At 33.2% G+C, this 17917-nt stretch overlaps 1 protein-coding gene across 1 annotated transcript in view; it reads right to left on the reverse strand.

The window, feature by feature from the left end:
• Nucleotides 1–17917, reverse strand: part of Il1rapl1 (interleukin 1 receptor accessory protein like 1) — a 1313791-nt gene that overhangs the window by 1105665 nt on the left and 190209 nt on the right. The window contains exon 2 of the mRNA XM_046425318.2: nt 8621–8726. Within this exon, the coding sequence (XP_046281274.1) occupies nt 8621–8702 (82 nt within the window). The 5' untranslated portion in view covers nt 8703–8726. The remainder of the gene's footprint in view (nt 1–8620; nt 8727–17917) is intronic.

Here is a 17917-nt window from a genome sequence, read left to right on the forward strand (position 1 = left end):
AAAAATACACACGTGACATCAACTTCTTTCAGTCTCCTTTTTATCTCAGTCTCTGCATTTTCAGAAATGTTGATTTGGTGATTTATTTACAGTTATCTGAATCAACTCTATAAAATTTAACATTATCTCTCATCCATATTGAAGCTTTCTCTTCCTTTTGTTTCCAGGAATACGTTAAATTCTCTTTACTCTCTTTTTAACTTTCTTTTAGTCTCTTCACCTGATTTGCTGCTCGCTCTCTCTGTAAACCTCTTCAAAGCCAGTGATCTACAGGACACTGGATCTTTCCCCTTTCACTTTCCTTTTCCTTTTTTCTCCCTGCATGCATTCCCTGGATGATCATTATATCATGCTACACTCAATATGAGGATAATTTCAAAATCTACAAGTCTTGCCTTGACTCTTTTGGTATATTGAAAGGAGATCCCCTAAAAGTTCACCCAGACCTGTGAATGTGACCTTATTTGGGTAGTACCTTGCTGATGTTATCAAGTTAAGGATCTCTATATGAAATCATCCTGAATTATCCCAGTAGATTCTAAAGCCAATGACATGTGTCCTTTTATGAGAAAAACAGAGATTAGATACCAAAAAAAAAAAAGGCCTCATGGAGATGGAAACAGAGATTGAAATAACATAGCCACAAATCAAGAATCAACTGAAGCTACCATTAAAGGATTAAGTCAATAAAGGATTTCTCTCCTAGTGCCTTTTTAAAAAGAGTGTGACTCTGTTCACAACTTGAATTCAGATTCCTGGCCTCCAGAACTATGAGAAAATTTTATATTATTGTATGTTGTCTAATTTGTAGTATTTTGTTATAGCAGCCTCAAAAAACTAATATGAACCCAGATTGATAATCCTATTACTTCCAGATTTCCAGTGACTTCCACAGCTCAAACATTCCAAATAGAACACATTCCATCCCCTCTCCCTGAATAAATCACTCCTTCTCTACTCTCTATAATTGGCAACACCATCAATACAACTTCTCAAATTATTTCACAGTCCATCTCCAAACGTCCACCTGATGTTTAGTCTTCTTCAGAAATATATTTTCAGTCCCTCTGACTACTTTTCAGGCCCTCAATATATCTCCATATAATTTTTATTGAGTTCCTGACTGGTCATTCTTAAATCCTGCTATAGTCTTTGCTATAGGGAGTGTTATGTGTCCAAAACTGTATTTTACCATGTTCTTCTCATAAGAGATTCACAACAGTTTGTCTTATCTTGTCTGTGAAGACAGGTTTACAGACAGAACTGCACGAACATGTGTAGCACTTTCCTATGCATAATAAAAAGTTTCACCTCTATGTTATGTAGAAGACACCATGATGGAAAGATCTGCTAAATGAGAGGCCCAATATCACAGTATGATTTTTACTGAAGGGATTTAAAGTAATTAAATCTCTCAGTCAAACTTTCTGTCCTACAAAATATAATTCAAAATCCTTTGCAAGATACATAGTACCATTCACACTTTATCCCCAATCTATTGTTTGATCTAAGTCACAAATACCTTTTTACTGTTCTTCAACAAGTAGAAATTTCAAGTTTCTCTGCTTTGGGGATCTTTAATGTGACTGGCAGAATCACAATCCTCCCATTACAGAATGAATTTCTTCACCTTCTTCTTTCTAACCTCCCACATCTAATTGATCATCAATCAACCTAAGTGGATTCTAACTTTAAAATTGCTCTCTTCTGTCTTCTCTGTTCTCACTGCTGCTACTTTAAGGTAGAAAAATTATTTTTGTCTCAGGGGTTTGGGTTGTTATTGTTGTTAAAAGATACACAGACTCCTTCAGGCTACTACAAGGAAAAAAAGAGGTGTTTCTGAAAGGGTATTTGTGGAATGTGGATGAATCTTGAAAGTTCCTATGCTCCTAAGCATCAATGGTGTCTGTTTATTCTCTTTCTCCTTCCCTGTCCCTCTTCCTTCCTCTGCCCTGCCTTTTTTTTCTTTCTTTTTTTTTTCTTTTTGGGTACTGGGGATTGAACTCAGGTTTACTCAACCACTGAGCCACATCCCCAGCCCTATTTTGTATTTTATTTAGAGACAGGGTCTCACTGAGTTGCTTAGGGCTTCGCCATTGCCAAGGCTGGCTTTGAACTCCTGCTTCAGCTTCCCAAGTCAATGGGATTCCAGGTGTGCACCAAATCACCCAGCTTCTGGCCTGCTTTCTTTACCTGTATCTTCCCTTCCCTCCCCACCTACACACTCACTCACCTTTTTTTATTATGGACCATGGATCACAAGGCCCTCTTAGCAAAATATTACAATTTCTCTGTTCTTATATCCTCCATTACCACTGAATGACCTTTCTCTAGTCTCCAATCAAAAGAAGTTTGCTTGAATTAGTTAACAACAAGTTGTGGTAAGCAGAGAAATGCCTCCTCCCTGAAAGATGTATACATCCTTTTCCCTGAAACACGTGACTGTATTTTATTACATGGCAAAAAGGATTTTGCAAATATGATTAAATACATTGGGATGGGTATATTGTCCTGGATTACCCAGGAAAGCCTAAAATAATCACAGGGGCCCTTTTAATGGAAAAAGAGAAGTGAGATTAAGTCAGAGGAGATGTGACGACAAAAGTAGAAGTTGGAGTGATGCAGGACCATGCACCAAGGAATGAAAGCAAATACCAGAAGCTGAGGAAAGGCCCCAATATGGATTCTCCTCTGTAGCTTCCACAAATTCCAACTTATTTTGGACATCTGATCTCAACAAATATGAGTTAATATATTTATATTGTTTTAAGCCACAAAATCTGTAAGGCAGAGGTAGGACACTGATGTGCCAATGTTCGTAATTTCCAATCCATCTGATGGATCACCTTCAAGCCTGTAGTTGATATCCCATGAATCAACACTTTATCCTCTGCTCCAAGGAGTAAGCTACATGTGTGCTATATCTACAATAAAACATCATTTCCTTAACATAGCTTAAAGTGTCCATCCATACTCACTGGCTCCTTCCTACTACTTTCTGTATCTCACCTCTTCCATCAAATATTTAGAACTATGTATCCCTCAATATAGTTCCACACAACTATATTTATTTACTTGAGAAAGTATCTTTCCCCATTGAAAACTTTCTCAACTTGGAAGACTCATCCATGTTGACTTTTCTTCTCCATGTGAACTGGTTGTGAATTAGGCATCATTCCCACAATTGGCATTAATCTGTGCCAACCTTATATAGACTTGTACTGACAAATAAAAATGAATAATTTGACAGCAAAATGCACAGGTTTACCAGATGATTGCTATACAATGACATTGAATGATTTTATTTTCTTAGGTACAAGCTCTATTTTTGTTTGACGTGTTATTCCAATTAAAGACATAAATTCAAATGAATATTAAGATTACTCTAGATCTAAGTTTTAAAATTATAAAAAATATAATAGGAGAGAAGATGCATTTTCCCAAGAAAAACTGAACTGTATTTTTTCATTTCAAAAAATAAAGAAACTAAGTATCAGAAATTTGGTCTTACAAGCTATCCCAAAGGAAAATAAGGAGAAATTCCACATACTTTTCAACATATTTCACAAACTGAGAACAAACACATGGTAACATAATAAAGGCAGATGCTGGGGGACTAGGTTGTCTCTTAATCATGTGGAATTAAGCTCATTGACTTCCAGGAATGCCCAAGAGAGCTAACGAACATAAATCACATTGACAAGAGATGGAAGTACCTTACTATATTTTTCATTCCTATTTTGTTAAATTTCACTTTCTTTACACAACAGTATACTTTCTGTTACTTAAAGAAATGAAGATGCAGCAATAACAAAGATTAGAACCTAAACCATGTCTTTGGTTTACTTAACTACTATTGACTTTTATAAATTATTTGGGCCTAAATTCACAAGTTTTGGAAAATCTCTTGAGGCTTGCCTTCCTCTTACTGTCAGCATGAATTGCATCTAAATCATTTTACATAAACAGGTGTCCACTGTCAGGTTCCACAACAAAGAGAAGATCAACTCCCTGCGGCAATCCTTTTAGTCTCTAATAGCTAGCTGCTTTGGGGAATTTCATATATCTTAAATCTCTTCAAGAATAACATGCACTCTTTGGTTTATATAACATAGCTACTTTGTCTTCTCCATATGCTCTAATAACTATGAATACTTCTTTCCTCTACTGAATTCACTTGCATATTTATCAAGTATCACTAACCGTTAGTCTTTTCATGATGGTCAGTACTGAGAAATATCATTAAAACCAAAATTTCCACACAATGATATTAGTACTTCCTTAAAGCAGTGTTAAATGTAGTAAAAGTCCAATACAGAAATAATTGAAGAATCATTTTCCTTGCCTTCAAAGAGATTTTGAACTACTTTCCAAACCTGTGAAACCACTCATTATTTATAAAGATTCATTTTTTTCATCTAAACCCTTAACATGTCCTAGATATTGCTTATTAAGAGTTTATGTCTTATGCTTCAATAGTCTCATATTATACATTATACTGACTTTAAGGAAAAAAACCACTTTTCATGAAATGTCTCTATTTTATTTTACCTTTATCTTTCTAATACTGCATTGATTCTGCAGAACCCTCACTGATAAACCCCAATCTGAACATTAAAACCACTCAGCTACTGATTTATTTAATCATTAACTAAGACATTTCCTTGAGCCCCAAATCTGTTTTAGCACTCTATTTTGGCACTGTATATTATACACATACAAAATTTATGATTCTTACACTCAACATCTTATATTCTGGGGATAGATGGAAGCAAAGAGGAATGTACAAAAGCCAAATCATCATGGACCCTTCTCTCTTCTCCAATTTCTTTATCCAGGCTCCTCTAACTTCATTTCTCAACAATGTCCTAAATTCTTCCACCAAATTGCATCCTATATTTTAGTTCCTCCAAAGTATTACAGTCATACTTTGTCCATACTAATTCTTCAACTGTTTGTATTATTTCCCTGCTCCCATGGCTCACTCTAAATCCTCATAGATATATAAACTAAACACACACACACACACACACACACATTGTTGACAAAGACCATATTAACCTCTTTGAATGGCCTGGTACAGATACAACATTTTAGGAACATTAACTCTTTCAACAAACTAATGATGATATTTTAAGTTAAAATGCTCTACAAAGATACAGTAGCAGTATAAACAGATTATTGTATTTGCAGAAAAATGCCCTAAAGGAAAGAAGGAAGGAAGAGGGGATGGGGAGTGAAGAGGAAGGAAAAAAAAGAGAGGGAAGTAGAGGAACAGAGAGAAGAGGGAAGAAAAGGGAGGGGAAAAAAGAAGAAAGGGATAATCAAGAATATTAAGTTATATTTTCTGAATTGGTTGATATACAAAAGATTCTCCAACCACACATTTGCTTTACACATGTTTTTGTACAGAATTCTTCAAATGACAGCAACTCAAATGTTTACTTACTGAATTGCTCTAACACTTCACACACTTGAGGAGGATAAGTAATATTGATAGTCTGCCTCTTTTCTCAAGTATTGTTTATAATTTTTTAAGTACAAAATGGTTGCAGGAGAAAAATCTATTGTGTAATCAAGGCTGAATATCTTTTTCCAATAATGTTAAAGGTCTTGATTTTAAATGTATGCACATCCTTAGAGACCAAATATAATGCTTATTTGTCACAACATTCACATATATGAAATGATATTCAAAACATTACAAAGTTTTATTTTTAATACTTCAATCAAGATTTTATAATTTATATAACTGCCTTATTAAATTTAATTTGCTCCTTAAATTAATAGCAATAGGGGTGTACGCCAATGTGATAAAAATAACGCATCTCCAGCTTGTGTAATAAGAGCTCCTATTGCTTTCAAATTAGGTCTGTTAATGAGAAACAAATACTTCTAAATTTTTGTGGAATAACCATATGTGTTAGGTTAAAGTAAACACTACACACAAATAACATGCCATAAAAATTCAACACTAGTGTGTGCATTATAATTTTATATGTACTCGATTCATAAAATGGCTAATTCTGATTTTCTAGCAGTCACAATGAATTTTTTTTTTAATTCTTGTAAAACAAAAAAGCATTGAATCATGTTTACTGAACTTTCACAATGATTAATAAAATCAAGAACAAAAAGAATTAAATGATAAGAATAAAGAACAAGGATAAGCAGCCTTCTTGGTTAATATGCAAGATCCAACATTAAAAATTGATTTTGAATCCCTGGCCTTAGTGACTCTGGTTTTATAGGTTGGGCTGGGCATGAAGATTAAGCCATTAATCTTTTAAGAAGAAGATGCCAAGTGTACTCCTCTTCTACTTGATATATGGAGATCAGTAATGATGCTATTCAGTGAGATATCTGGTCTCTCATACAAAAAGGTGCCACAGTAACAAACATCAGTTGAAATGAATCCAAGTTGAATGAATAAAAGCTTATGGATAAAATAATATTAATTTCCAAATTTCATACTTAATATCCCAAAACAAACCAAACATACTTCCATCTATATGGGACTTAGTATAGACCCTGGAAGAAGTTATCTTAATTCACATTCTATACAAAGGTAAAACAAGGCAGGTATTAGGGGTTTGCAGTATGCTTATTTGTCATTATTACATTATGATATTAAAAACACATTTGGTTTAATTATTGACTGTATTCATAAATTGAAAACAGCAAAGTCTCAGAAATTCCACGTCACTTAGGACATCATTTCAGTAACACCCTCCGAAAATAATTATTTGTATCATTCAAAAGAAAATTTGAATTTGAAACAGGTTAATGAGCTTTCCCAAGTCTCTAGAGCAGGAGATACAAATTTTACAATTGTCCCACATTTCTAGGTCTGACCTATAATCCTCAAACACACAAAGTATTTCCCAATTTGATAAAACTTCTTACATCCAAATTAGAGCTTATATAGAATGGAGCTGATACCACTATTTTATGATGACAAAGTCATGTGTGCATTTCAGTAAATGAATCAGATCTGATATACACAAAACTGACAAAACAGATTTTATATAATCAAATGTAATAACTAGAATAATGAGGGTTTTTTAAGATTCAATCAATAATCATATTTTAACCATAGAGGTTTCTATCAATTAAAAATACCCCCTAAAATTGATGAAATAATATGAATCATAGAAACACTATTTTTTACATTGATTACAAACACATGAACGGCATATACAGCAGCAGTACCAAAATGTTCTGAAACCTATGATGAGCTCAATAAAATACCTTTTACATTCAACCCTGAACCAAACCTTCATCCATGCACAAAGCTTTTCCCAATTTCTTCCCAAACTTTCTCCCCAAAAGGGGTTCATGTGAGCAAAATTTCTATTTCCCTTGCCTGTGGCTTTTTTCATCAACATGAATTTGAAACCTCTTAATCTAGGGGAATGAGATGGTTGCTGCACAGCCCCATCTCAATTTTTTTTCATGCACTCTCCTTTCTGAACTCCAAATATTCAATTCTTGATATCACAACTTTCAACTTCCCATGGTTTTGTGAACAATAACTCATCTTTTTTTCCCTAATGTCTCTCTGGAACTAATGGAGAACACATTCTGAGTCTAGCAGCTAAACACAATGCATATCTTCTTCCTTTATGCTTAAAAGCTATAACTTCAAAACTTCTGTAGTCTTACATCAAATGTGAACTTTTCAAGGCTTTGTATTATTACTGACATTAAAGTTTCATATCAGTATGTATTAAGTCCTCCCTTCCCCTGCCCCTCCCTCCCTCCCCCTCCCCCTCCCCCCCCTCATTTGTTTTTAATACCAAGGGTTGAACCCAGGGGGTACTTAATGACTGAGCCACATCCCCAGAACTTTTTGAGACAGGGTCCTCCCAATTTGCCTAGGGCCTTGTTAAGTTGCTGAGGCTGGCCTTGAATGTGTGATCCTCCTTCCTCATTCTCCCAAGTTGCTGAAATTACAGACATGCACCACATCTAGCTCAATCATCCTATATGCTTTCCTTATTCCAAGTATTAACAGTCCACTACTGCCTCAGATAACTGATAACATGTGAAATTTTCCTTAAGATTCAACACTGATCTATTTAGCAGCCCCTTTCATTACCATTCTAGTCTATCTTTATATTTCCTTACTAAAATATTATGGTGTGTCCCTGTGACATTTTCTTAAATAACACTGGTGCTTTCTTTAAATGCTTCCAAGTGAATTCAGCAAATCAGTTGAAGTATAAACCTAAAAAGAATCTGCCCTAAGCATAGCCGAGAATGAAATGCTAACATTAAATGTTAACATAAAAAAATCCACAATATTGCCATGCAAAAATTAAGATGATACTCTATGAAAGAATGCTGAAACTCATATATAATGAAATAAAAATGCAAGCTTTTGATATTGAATTCATTCCAATCCAAAGTAAACAACAACATAAGCTACATTCGTTTCAACTCACTCCCACTTTTATAATATCCTATTAATATACTCTACTAATTATCCATATACCTACAACATCTCCACAATTTGAATTCCCCAAAATTGTCATACTCTCAGAAAAGGCACATATGTAAATGCAGCACCATCACTTTAAGCTGTAAAAATGAGGAAAAAAGGAGGAATACTTCTTACCAGAGCCTCTTTTGGTCACAACCTTCAAACTCTGAGTGAAAGTAGCATATAAGAGAATCAAATGCGGAATCGGAGCTTTCATCTTCCAGCTCTTAAAGGCTGTTCCCTATAGCAAAGATAAAAAGAAAAACAGCATTTTTAAAGATATATGCCAATATTATAAGATTGTTTGTAAAACATTTGATCAAGCATGATTGGGGCAATGAATCACACAAAACAAAAAACATAAACAGGATCTTTATCATATATTCCCATGTGTTGTATGGTCCTTATGTTTAAATAAAAATTAATAATGCCAAAATTATGGCTCTATAGGCTTTTTTTAAATCTTATATTCACTTAAGAGCTAGAATTTTTAGAGGCCCTAATTGTATTTAAATAGTTGAAACAATTCATTCAAAAGAACTATTTATCCAGCAGTTCACTTTCAATATAAATTGCCAAAACTGACAATTTAAACTGATATTTAAAAATATCCCATGCTGCAAGAGTATGTTATTTTATTCAGTATCATTCTTTCCAATCAAGATGAAATCTTACATTGTATACCGCTAACGATTTAATTGTGATTTTGAAAGCCTCTTTTAAAAAATTCAAATAAGATACTTCCAGAGAACATTAAGACTTTTTTTTCTCTATTACAAGAAGGTAAATTGTGGATGAAAGCTACAAAAAACATATATAATTTCTTTCTATTATAAGGTTCTTAATGGGATAACAGAAAGGATGCTACCCTTATGTTGGGACTTCAAAAGGGGAACTATTTCATTTGAAATTAACAATATATATATATCATCTCCCTCAGAAAATTATCCCTCCTTTCTCTAAGCTTTTTTGAGATAAATATATACAGATTGTCATTTCTAAGTTATACAACATGGTGCTTTAATATGAATATAAATTATGAAATAATTCCCACAATCAAGTTAGTTAATGTATACATATTTGGACACAGGTACTATTTATTTGTTTGGTCACAACACTTAAAATCTACTTTTAGAAAATTTCAAGTATATAATGCAGTAGTATTAAGTATATAATGCAGTACCCCATGCTGTATATTAGATTCACAGAATGTATTCATCTCATATCTGCAAGTTTGTCCCTTTTACCAACATTCCCCCATTTTCCTCAACTTCCCAGGCTTCAGCAATCACCTTCCTCTGTATTTCTTTTCTTTTTGTATATGGCTGAAATAGAGTTGAAAGACTGAATTTCAAAAAGCAGCAAGTCAGAACATAGTTCACATATATTGTCAACCCATGATAGCACAAGTTTCTTTGCAAGACATATGAGGACCGATCACATCCAGCATTCCATTGCTTTAACTTTATTAAAAATGAGGAAGCAGAAATGGTAATTTGACACAATTTTTGCTCTCCCAGAGACTCAGTTACCTCTGAATATTTTCAATGGCTAATTCATTCACATTAATAAAGATCTGTTAAAATATATATTAATTCACAAAACAAAATCAAAATCCATTCACTGGCAGCAAAGTGTCATTGTCATTATTTTAGTGGGAAAGATCAGAGAATTTATAAAATAACATTGAAAATAAGGTATTTTAATCACAGCACACCTTTAAAATGATGATAGCCTCTGTCAGTTTTCTAACCAAGGACCTTGGATTCACATAAAGACATAAATGAAATCTGGTTTGAAGAGCTGATTCATCAGACACATCTGAGAAACTGCCACCATAAAGTGTAAGCCTGAGTCATGCATTCCTCAAACCCAAATCACATTTCCCAGCTACCTCACTAACTAGAGCTGCAGGAAATCTACAAGTTGATATCTTCAGCCTTCAGGTTAGCAGTGAGAATCAGTTCCTTTCTCAGTGTGAATTCAATCAGTGCTGCCCAAGAAGCTCCAGGATCCAACTATATACTGCAAGCCCTTCCAGCTTAACTATCTTATTACTTTAGCCTTGTTCAAAATACTATTTCCTTACTCATTTCATTTCTATAAGGCACACAGTCTAGTTTGCAATTCTATTTCTTAAAATTAAATTGGTTTAGAAAGCATCAATTTGGTAACATCAAGATCCTTAATTGAATCTCTTGAAACTCTGTGTATTAGGGAAAACAAAAAGAATTACATCGCATTTCACAGACTTGATATCTTGGTCAATCAGTAATAATCTCTACAAAAATATTTGAAGAAATTTATTGTGTCTTAAATCGAAAGATGGATTAAATATGTCTAGTCATAGATATTTAAGTTTTGATGTACTGATGGCAAAAAAATGAAAATTCTTACCCAGAAAAAACAATGACAACTGTATACAATTGCCCCACCTGATCAATAGGGAATATTTCCCAAGACCTTTGGTTTTGCCCGAAATCACAGGTAGCACCAACCCCTGTGGATATTGTGTCTTTCACCACATATTCACACATATTATAAACTTTAATTTATAAATTAGATACAGCAGAGATTAACAATAGGAATTATTTTAAATTTTATTATAATTGTAAAAATTTTACAGACCTGCAATAAAAGTTGCATGAGTTATCTCTCAATATTTTATTGTACTTCACTTACTCTTCTCATGATAAAGTGAGATAATACAATGCCTATGTGTTAAGATGAAGTGAGGTAAATTATATGAGCATTGTGATACAGCTAGGATACTACATAAGCACTGTGATAACTACCACAGTTGATTTGATAACTACCACAGTTGATTTGATAACAGAGATGGCTACAGAATTAGTAATAGGAGTATCTCATACACAGGGTGGATACACTAGAAAGGAGGATACACTCATTCCAAGTGGGACTGTTCATGACAGTGCAAGATTTTGTCTCACTACCCAAAATAATACACAGTTTATATCTCATGAATTATTTGTGGAATATTTTTAGAGCATGGTTAACAGGAAAATTGAAACTACAGAAAACGAAACTATAAAGGGAGCTACTGGATAATCATTTACTGAGGTTCTCATGTAACTGACAGTCCATACTATCAGTAAAATAATTTTAAAAGGCTTCAATTTCTGGAAGGGTGGACCTAAAATTACTTACCTGATTCTTATTAACAATAGCACTCATCACTTGGCTTCACATAAACCCCTATTAAATCATATGCAGAATAATGACATCATAGTGTTTACAAGCAGTTATGTTTGTCTCCTTTCTTCTCCCAGCTTTGCCACCTATCAGTAGTGTGCTTAGGGACAAATAATTTATTCTCTCTGTGATTAGTTTCTTTATTTGCAAAGTTTTGTAACAGTATATGTAGCATAGGGCCTAGAACAGACTGGCACATAGAAAGAAGTTAATAAATCAAAGTTGCTGTTGTTGTTGTAGTTGATTACTGTTATTATTAGTAGCAGTACTAATACTATTACATAATCAACTCACATCCACTCCCTGTGAAACTTTCTATATATACCAGTTGTAGTTTTCCATCTTTTCCCATATTATTACCTTATATGCTTATTTATATATATTTTTCTATTTTGCTAGACTTGATGACCCTGCAGGGTACATGTGCATTTTATTCAATTTTTTTATTTCCAGTAATTAATGAATGCTGTCTGAAAAAAACTGATGAATATATGAATGAACATGAATATGGCTTCTATCATATGCAGCTCGATTATTGTATTAATACTCATCATTTGATAAACTTATTGAGCATATACTAGTTACAAGATGCCATGCTATATTGTGAAGTGAGAACACAAAGACAATGCAATACAGTGTAATAAAGAAGGCTCACAGACCAATAAAGGAGACAAATGCTTACCTACTTGATTACACTGGTCCTGTTGCCATATGGTAAGTATAATGTGCTGAGGGATTAGAGGGAGCAATCTATTAATTCTGAAGCAGGTTGGATGACTGGGGAGTCATTGGAAAGGGATTTCAAAAGAAGTATTTCATCGCAACCATGAATTAGACAGTTGCTAAGGGAAAGAGAATTCTGGGTCCATGACAAAGAATGAGTGAAACATTCAGTGTGGTAGGGAGAATAATGCTCCACTACCACCAAACATGTCCACATCCAAATCCCTAGAACCTGTTACCATGTTACCTTACATACCAAAGGGACTATATATATATATATGTGATTAGTTAAGGATTTTGAGGTGGAAGACGATAATTTAGGTTTGCCTAAAATGGTTACAACTTTCCTAGAGAAGGGCAGCAGATGTATCACAGAGAAAGAAAATATAAGGATAGAAGCCAAAGTTAGAGGTACAAGTCAGAGGTACTTTGAAGATGAAATAATAGGCCATGAACTGGTGAAGGCGATCCCCCACTCACAGTCTTGACAGGGTCACAGTGAGAAAAAGTGTTGGCAAAGCCGCTCTCCCACTGTCTTGACAGGGTCACAGTGAGGATGAATGCTGGCAAAGCCACGCTGGTTGGTGGGAAACGGAAACCATGAAACCCTTTTTTATGTAATTGGGACTTTTCATTTTCATGCTTATGTTTCTGACAAGAGGCATGAGTATGTTAAATGCCAAACAAATTAAATTTCAGATGGCTAGAACATAACAGGTAGTTCATGCCTTGGAGGCTGTTCTACTACCCCTCAGCATATCAAGGACAAAGTAGAAGGCTGTTCTTCTATCTCAGTACATTGTGGATAAACCTGATAATGGACAACAATCATCCTTTGAAAGGTCATGAGAATTTTAGGCACCACATTGATTATATCAACTAGAACCCAAGCCCATATTTCCGGCCTCTTAGAAAACCTAATCAGTATGCTTATTTCACAAAGTTTACCACATGCAGTTTCATTTTTGATTAAGGAAAGTTATATTATACACTTAGGAAAGTTAAAACATATAAAGATATATTCTTCTCTTTTTATAAACCCTTTCTTACTTTACATAGGGATATATGATGAGCATAGTTAATATTGGTGGAAAGTGGATTGATTTTTAGAACTTACTTTCTATTGAGAAAGATTATAAAGATATGAGAACTAGTGCACCTTGACTGAGAAACAAAGAAACTCTGAGAAAGTAGCTCAACCAGATTTATGAGAATAAATTTAGGAATTAATTAAAACAGCTTTATAAGACACAGTTTTAGAATAATGTTAGAAATATTATTTTATTTAGATTCTTAAGTTTAGAAATTCTTAAGTTTTTAGTTGTATAGGTTTCTGATATGTTTTAAGAATGATTCATAAACTTCAGGATATTTTAAATATAAGATTTAAAGGGACTTTTTTAGATGGAAATTTTAGCTTAGAAATAAAGTACAAGTGTACTTTAGGTTAATGATTGGTTAGGAGACTTAGAGTCTGGTTATGTAGTTTGGCATTAGTTAATAAGAAAATAGCATATTTTGGGAAAAATAGTAAATCTTGGGAAAATCTGAAAAATGTAAATTAGTGACGTATTTTATTAATGATTCTGTACTTTTAATAATTACATAACTGAAGGTCATATCCTGGAAAAATGTAAATTAATGTCACATTTTTTGTACCCCCAATCATGGTTAAGGAAATGTCATGTCTTGGCAAAGTTTTAAATTATATAATCAATGACGTATTCTGAATCTATGATGATGAGAAAAATTGTAATAAAAGATGACCCAGAGAAAGCTGCATTAGCTCTCTCTCTCTCTGGAGATTGCTCCAAAGGAACGACTCCTGTCTTATATTTTCGCCAACGCCACTCATCCTTCAGGACTCCCTGGACCCCGCTAGGGCAGGACATCGGCAATGAACCAAGCAATGTTTGTTGACTCTAACAGCAACAAAAGTTAACTAAACTTATTCTCCTCTAGAAATACAGGTTTTCTAACACCTTGATTTTGGCCCAGTAAGACTCATTTTGGACTTATGAACTCCAGATCTGTAAGTTAAAAATTGAGGTTGTTTCAGGCCACTCAAGTTGGTGATAATTTGTTGCAGCAAATAAAAAAAAAATAGGAAGATAATACAGCAAGGAAGTGAAATGGCAAGTTTCTGGAATGAAGTGTAAATACATCACAGGTTGTGGACTATAAGGATAGCAGTTGAAATGTCAATACAGAGTGTTAGTAACAAGATATAGTAAATAAGAAATTGGAACTTTGCCTTCATGCCACCTAGAATGTTTTTGTGCTCATCTATTATCAAACTTAATTATACAAGAACATTTTATACAGCTTTCATTTCTTCAACTATTTTTAAGTCATGAAAACATTTATATATATATATATATATATATATATATATATATATATATAAAACAGTTTCCTCCAAATATAAATAACTTAAGTCAGATTCTTCCTGCCCCCCTTTCATACAATCCTAAGATTCTTACAGTAATGACATTAAAGAGCCAATGAATGTTCATAAGAGAATAATGAGAATGGTTTCATGAATCATAGGTTAAAGGTAGAAGAAATTAACTATCAGGCAGTGGAAAAGAAAGAAGAGGAAGAGAGTTAGCCTTAAGAAAAAAAGATTAAATAGTGGGAGAACAAAATAGTACACAAAAAAATAGAACAAAATGATATTAAAGTAACAATAAAAGGAAAATTCTAAAGCACATGGTTTGAGATATAAGATCTATTATGATACTATTTGCTAATATGTACAGATACAGAAGACATTTTGGGAAATGAGTATGGAGAGATATGCAATATTATATTGAATTTAAATTGTCTGTGGACCCTACCATTAGAATTATTTTGTATTTAATTAAAAATATTATCCAAGGGCTTAGTAGAATAGGCTTATAAATAAACCCACCACTGAGGGTAGAGAATTGAAGGATAATTATAACAGAAGGTGGAAAAGGCCAAGACATTCTTGTACAATGAAGCAAAGGATGAATAGCTAGGGCGGTGGCTCAGAAGTTGAAAGCTCAGCTAGGATGTATGAGGCACTGGGTTCAATCCTCAGCAACACATAAAAAAACAAATAAATAAATGTACTGTGTCCATCCACAATTAAAAAACAGGATAAACAGCAGAAAAGGTAGGTAAAATTAGAAATAAAGAAATATTTGCATGGGGAAGTTGGGACACACCCTCTTATAGGCAGAGAAGTACCAGTGAATGAATACAAAGGTAAGTCTGGAAATGAAATGGAGAGAAGGTGCATTCATTTGTATTATTGTATTTATAAAGCAGAGAAAGTGGGTTTTGGAATGAGATAGAACTGGATTGAGAAAGCTGTTTTCCCAATATATTGAGGTGTCAAACTTTTACTTCAAAGTTTTACAAGAATTAAAAAAAAATAATTGCCTTTATAGTGACTATTACAGTATTTAATAATGACAGTCAATTTTAGACAATTTTAAATGCTACTTTTTTCCCCTTTGTCTCATTCCCATCCAGACTGATAATAATTAACTATGTTAAAAAATGATCCACTTTATTTGATTGAATCCATAAAGCTTTGACATTATTATATTCAGGATTAAAGTAACCTTTTTAATTTAATAAAAAATTAAGTATCCATTTGTGCATGACACAGATAAAGTTGTTTTCCAAGTGTTCAATTTACATAAAGCAATGCATGATAAAATTTAGAGATAGATTCCCTATGGAGAGAATAAACAGAGGCTCTTCCAGATGCTGAAACTAAAAGTTACAAAAAAAATCATAATAGTCACAGAGAAACTTGTCTGTTATATCATGAATCTTTGATTATTATCCTGAGGAAAATTAAACATAATCTATGAAGATTATATATATATATATATATATATATATATAGCATTGATTGCCTATATGGTTTATATGTTTTCCTAAGTACTGAGATACAAAATGATTTGGAAGTGGACACTGTGGCCAAGGATCACATGGAAAAGAGTCATAGAAATCAACCATTTTAGAGAAGGGATATATGTTACTAGAGGTGAATTCTCGAGAGTCTATGGAAAGTCCTCATTGATGCTGAGAGGGGTCATGGCAACATTTACAAGGTAGCATTGGGCTTTGGAAAAAGAAGAATGGGTTCATTAATGACTACAATTGAAAGGGTATTAAAATTGGTTGATAAAAAATTATAGGAAAGAAAAGCAAAAAGAGTACATGGTGTCTTTGAGAAAACATTAGTGAAAATATAGCTATGTACTTGACAATCAATTCAATACAGACCTACTTGGGATGGGGCAAGTGTTTTGATCATCTAATTTAAGTTTTATGTCACTAAATAATTTTTAACATATTATCTTAGACACAGTTCTGTGTTTTATTTTTAAAATAATTCTAACCAAAAGACCATCGTGCCTACAAAGCCTGGCTGAGGAAGGAATGCTAAATGTACAGATTTTCTAACCAAATTTCAATACTGTTTTCCACAACCTAATTCATCATCTGAATAAAAGGTTGATGTGTCAATAAAATCTCCAGGTATATGGTTCCCCTACAAAAGGATAAAAAATATAAATACTCAAAAGACTAATGACCTTGTCCAAAACATATATACTCCTTTATTTAAATATTTTCCTGAGAACTAAACAATGTGGAGTGTGTTATGAATGAACCTGCTCTAAAATGCCATGGAATGCCCTGCAAACCAACATGGCTGAGCAGTGACCACAGATACCATGAGAAAACTGATAGACTTTCTGGGTAGAACCCAATGAGGTTAAGAGTAAGCCAGTAAGAAGAGGGCTTGCTCAGCTCTCAAGAAGTCCCAACCCTATCCTGAGGCAGATTGGAATCCAATCATGTTTATGAAACTATGACCAACTCTGTATTAAACAGTATTCACCAACATCCATCTAATTAAGAAATTAACATGACTGATATAAACAAATTTAGAAGAAAGAGGCTATAGAATATACAACTGGCATAAAATATTTGAGATTTTTTTGAATTTTTTAAATTTGTAAGTGAATACAGAATGAATGATTTTTTTGGAACACAAATTATCAAAAATTAATGAACAAAATAAAACTATTAACACACCAAAGAACAATTAAAATGCAAAATGATATTAAAGTATAAATTCAAAAAATGTGGAATGCAGAAAATAACAGATATAAGAGTACTTTCAAACTTTCAAGGAGCCAAGTTTCTTCTAAGGAACAGAAAATTATGGCTATGACTGCAAAAATATAGAAAACCTTTAAAAACTGACAAACTAAACTATAAGAACTAAAATAAGGAGCTTAATAAGTTTTAAAAGCTATAATTATGCTTGTAAGAATAGTTAATATTACCACTATGATTTAGCTTTGATTTCAAATTGCTAGGCAATTAAAAATAGACAATAATAATGACTATAAAAGCAAAAATTGGAATAAGAATAATCCATTTTTTTCATTATTTGTAGGTTTACTTACAAAAAATTATAATACTTCATTACGTTAATACTCA

The sequence above is a fragment of the Marmota monax genome, unplaced genomic scaffold, assembly GCF_021218885.2.
Source record: "Marmota monax isolate L192 unplaced genomic scaffold, Marmota_monax_Labrador192_F-V1.1 WCK01_AAM20220418_F8-fsc00075, whole genome shotgun sequence".
Taxonomy (NCBI): Eukaryota; Metazoa; Chordata; class Mammalia; order Rodentia; family Sciuridae; genus Marmota; species Marmota monax.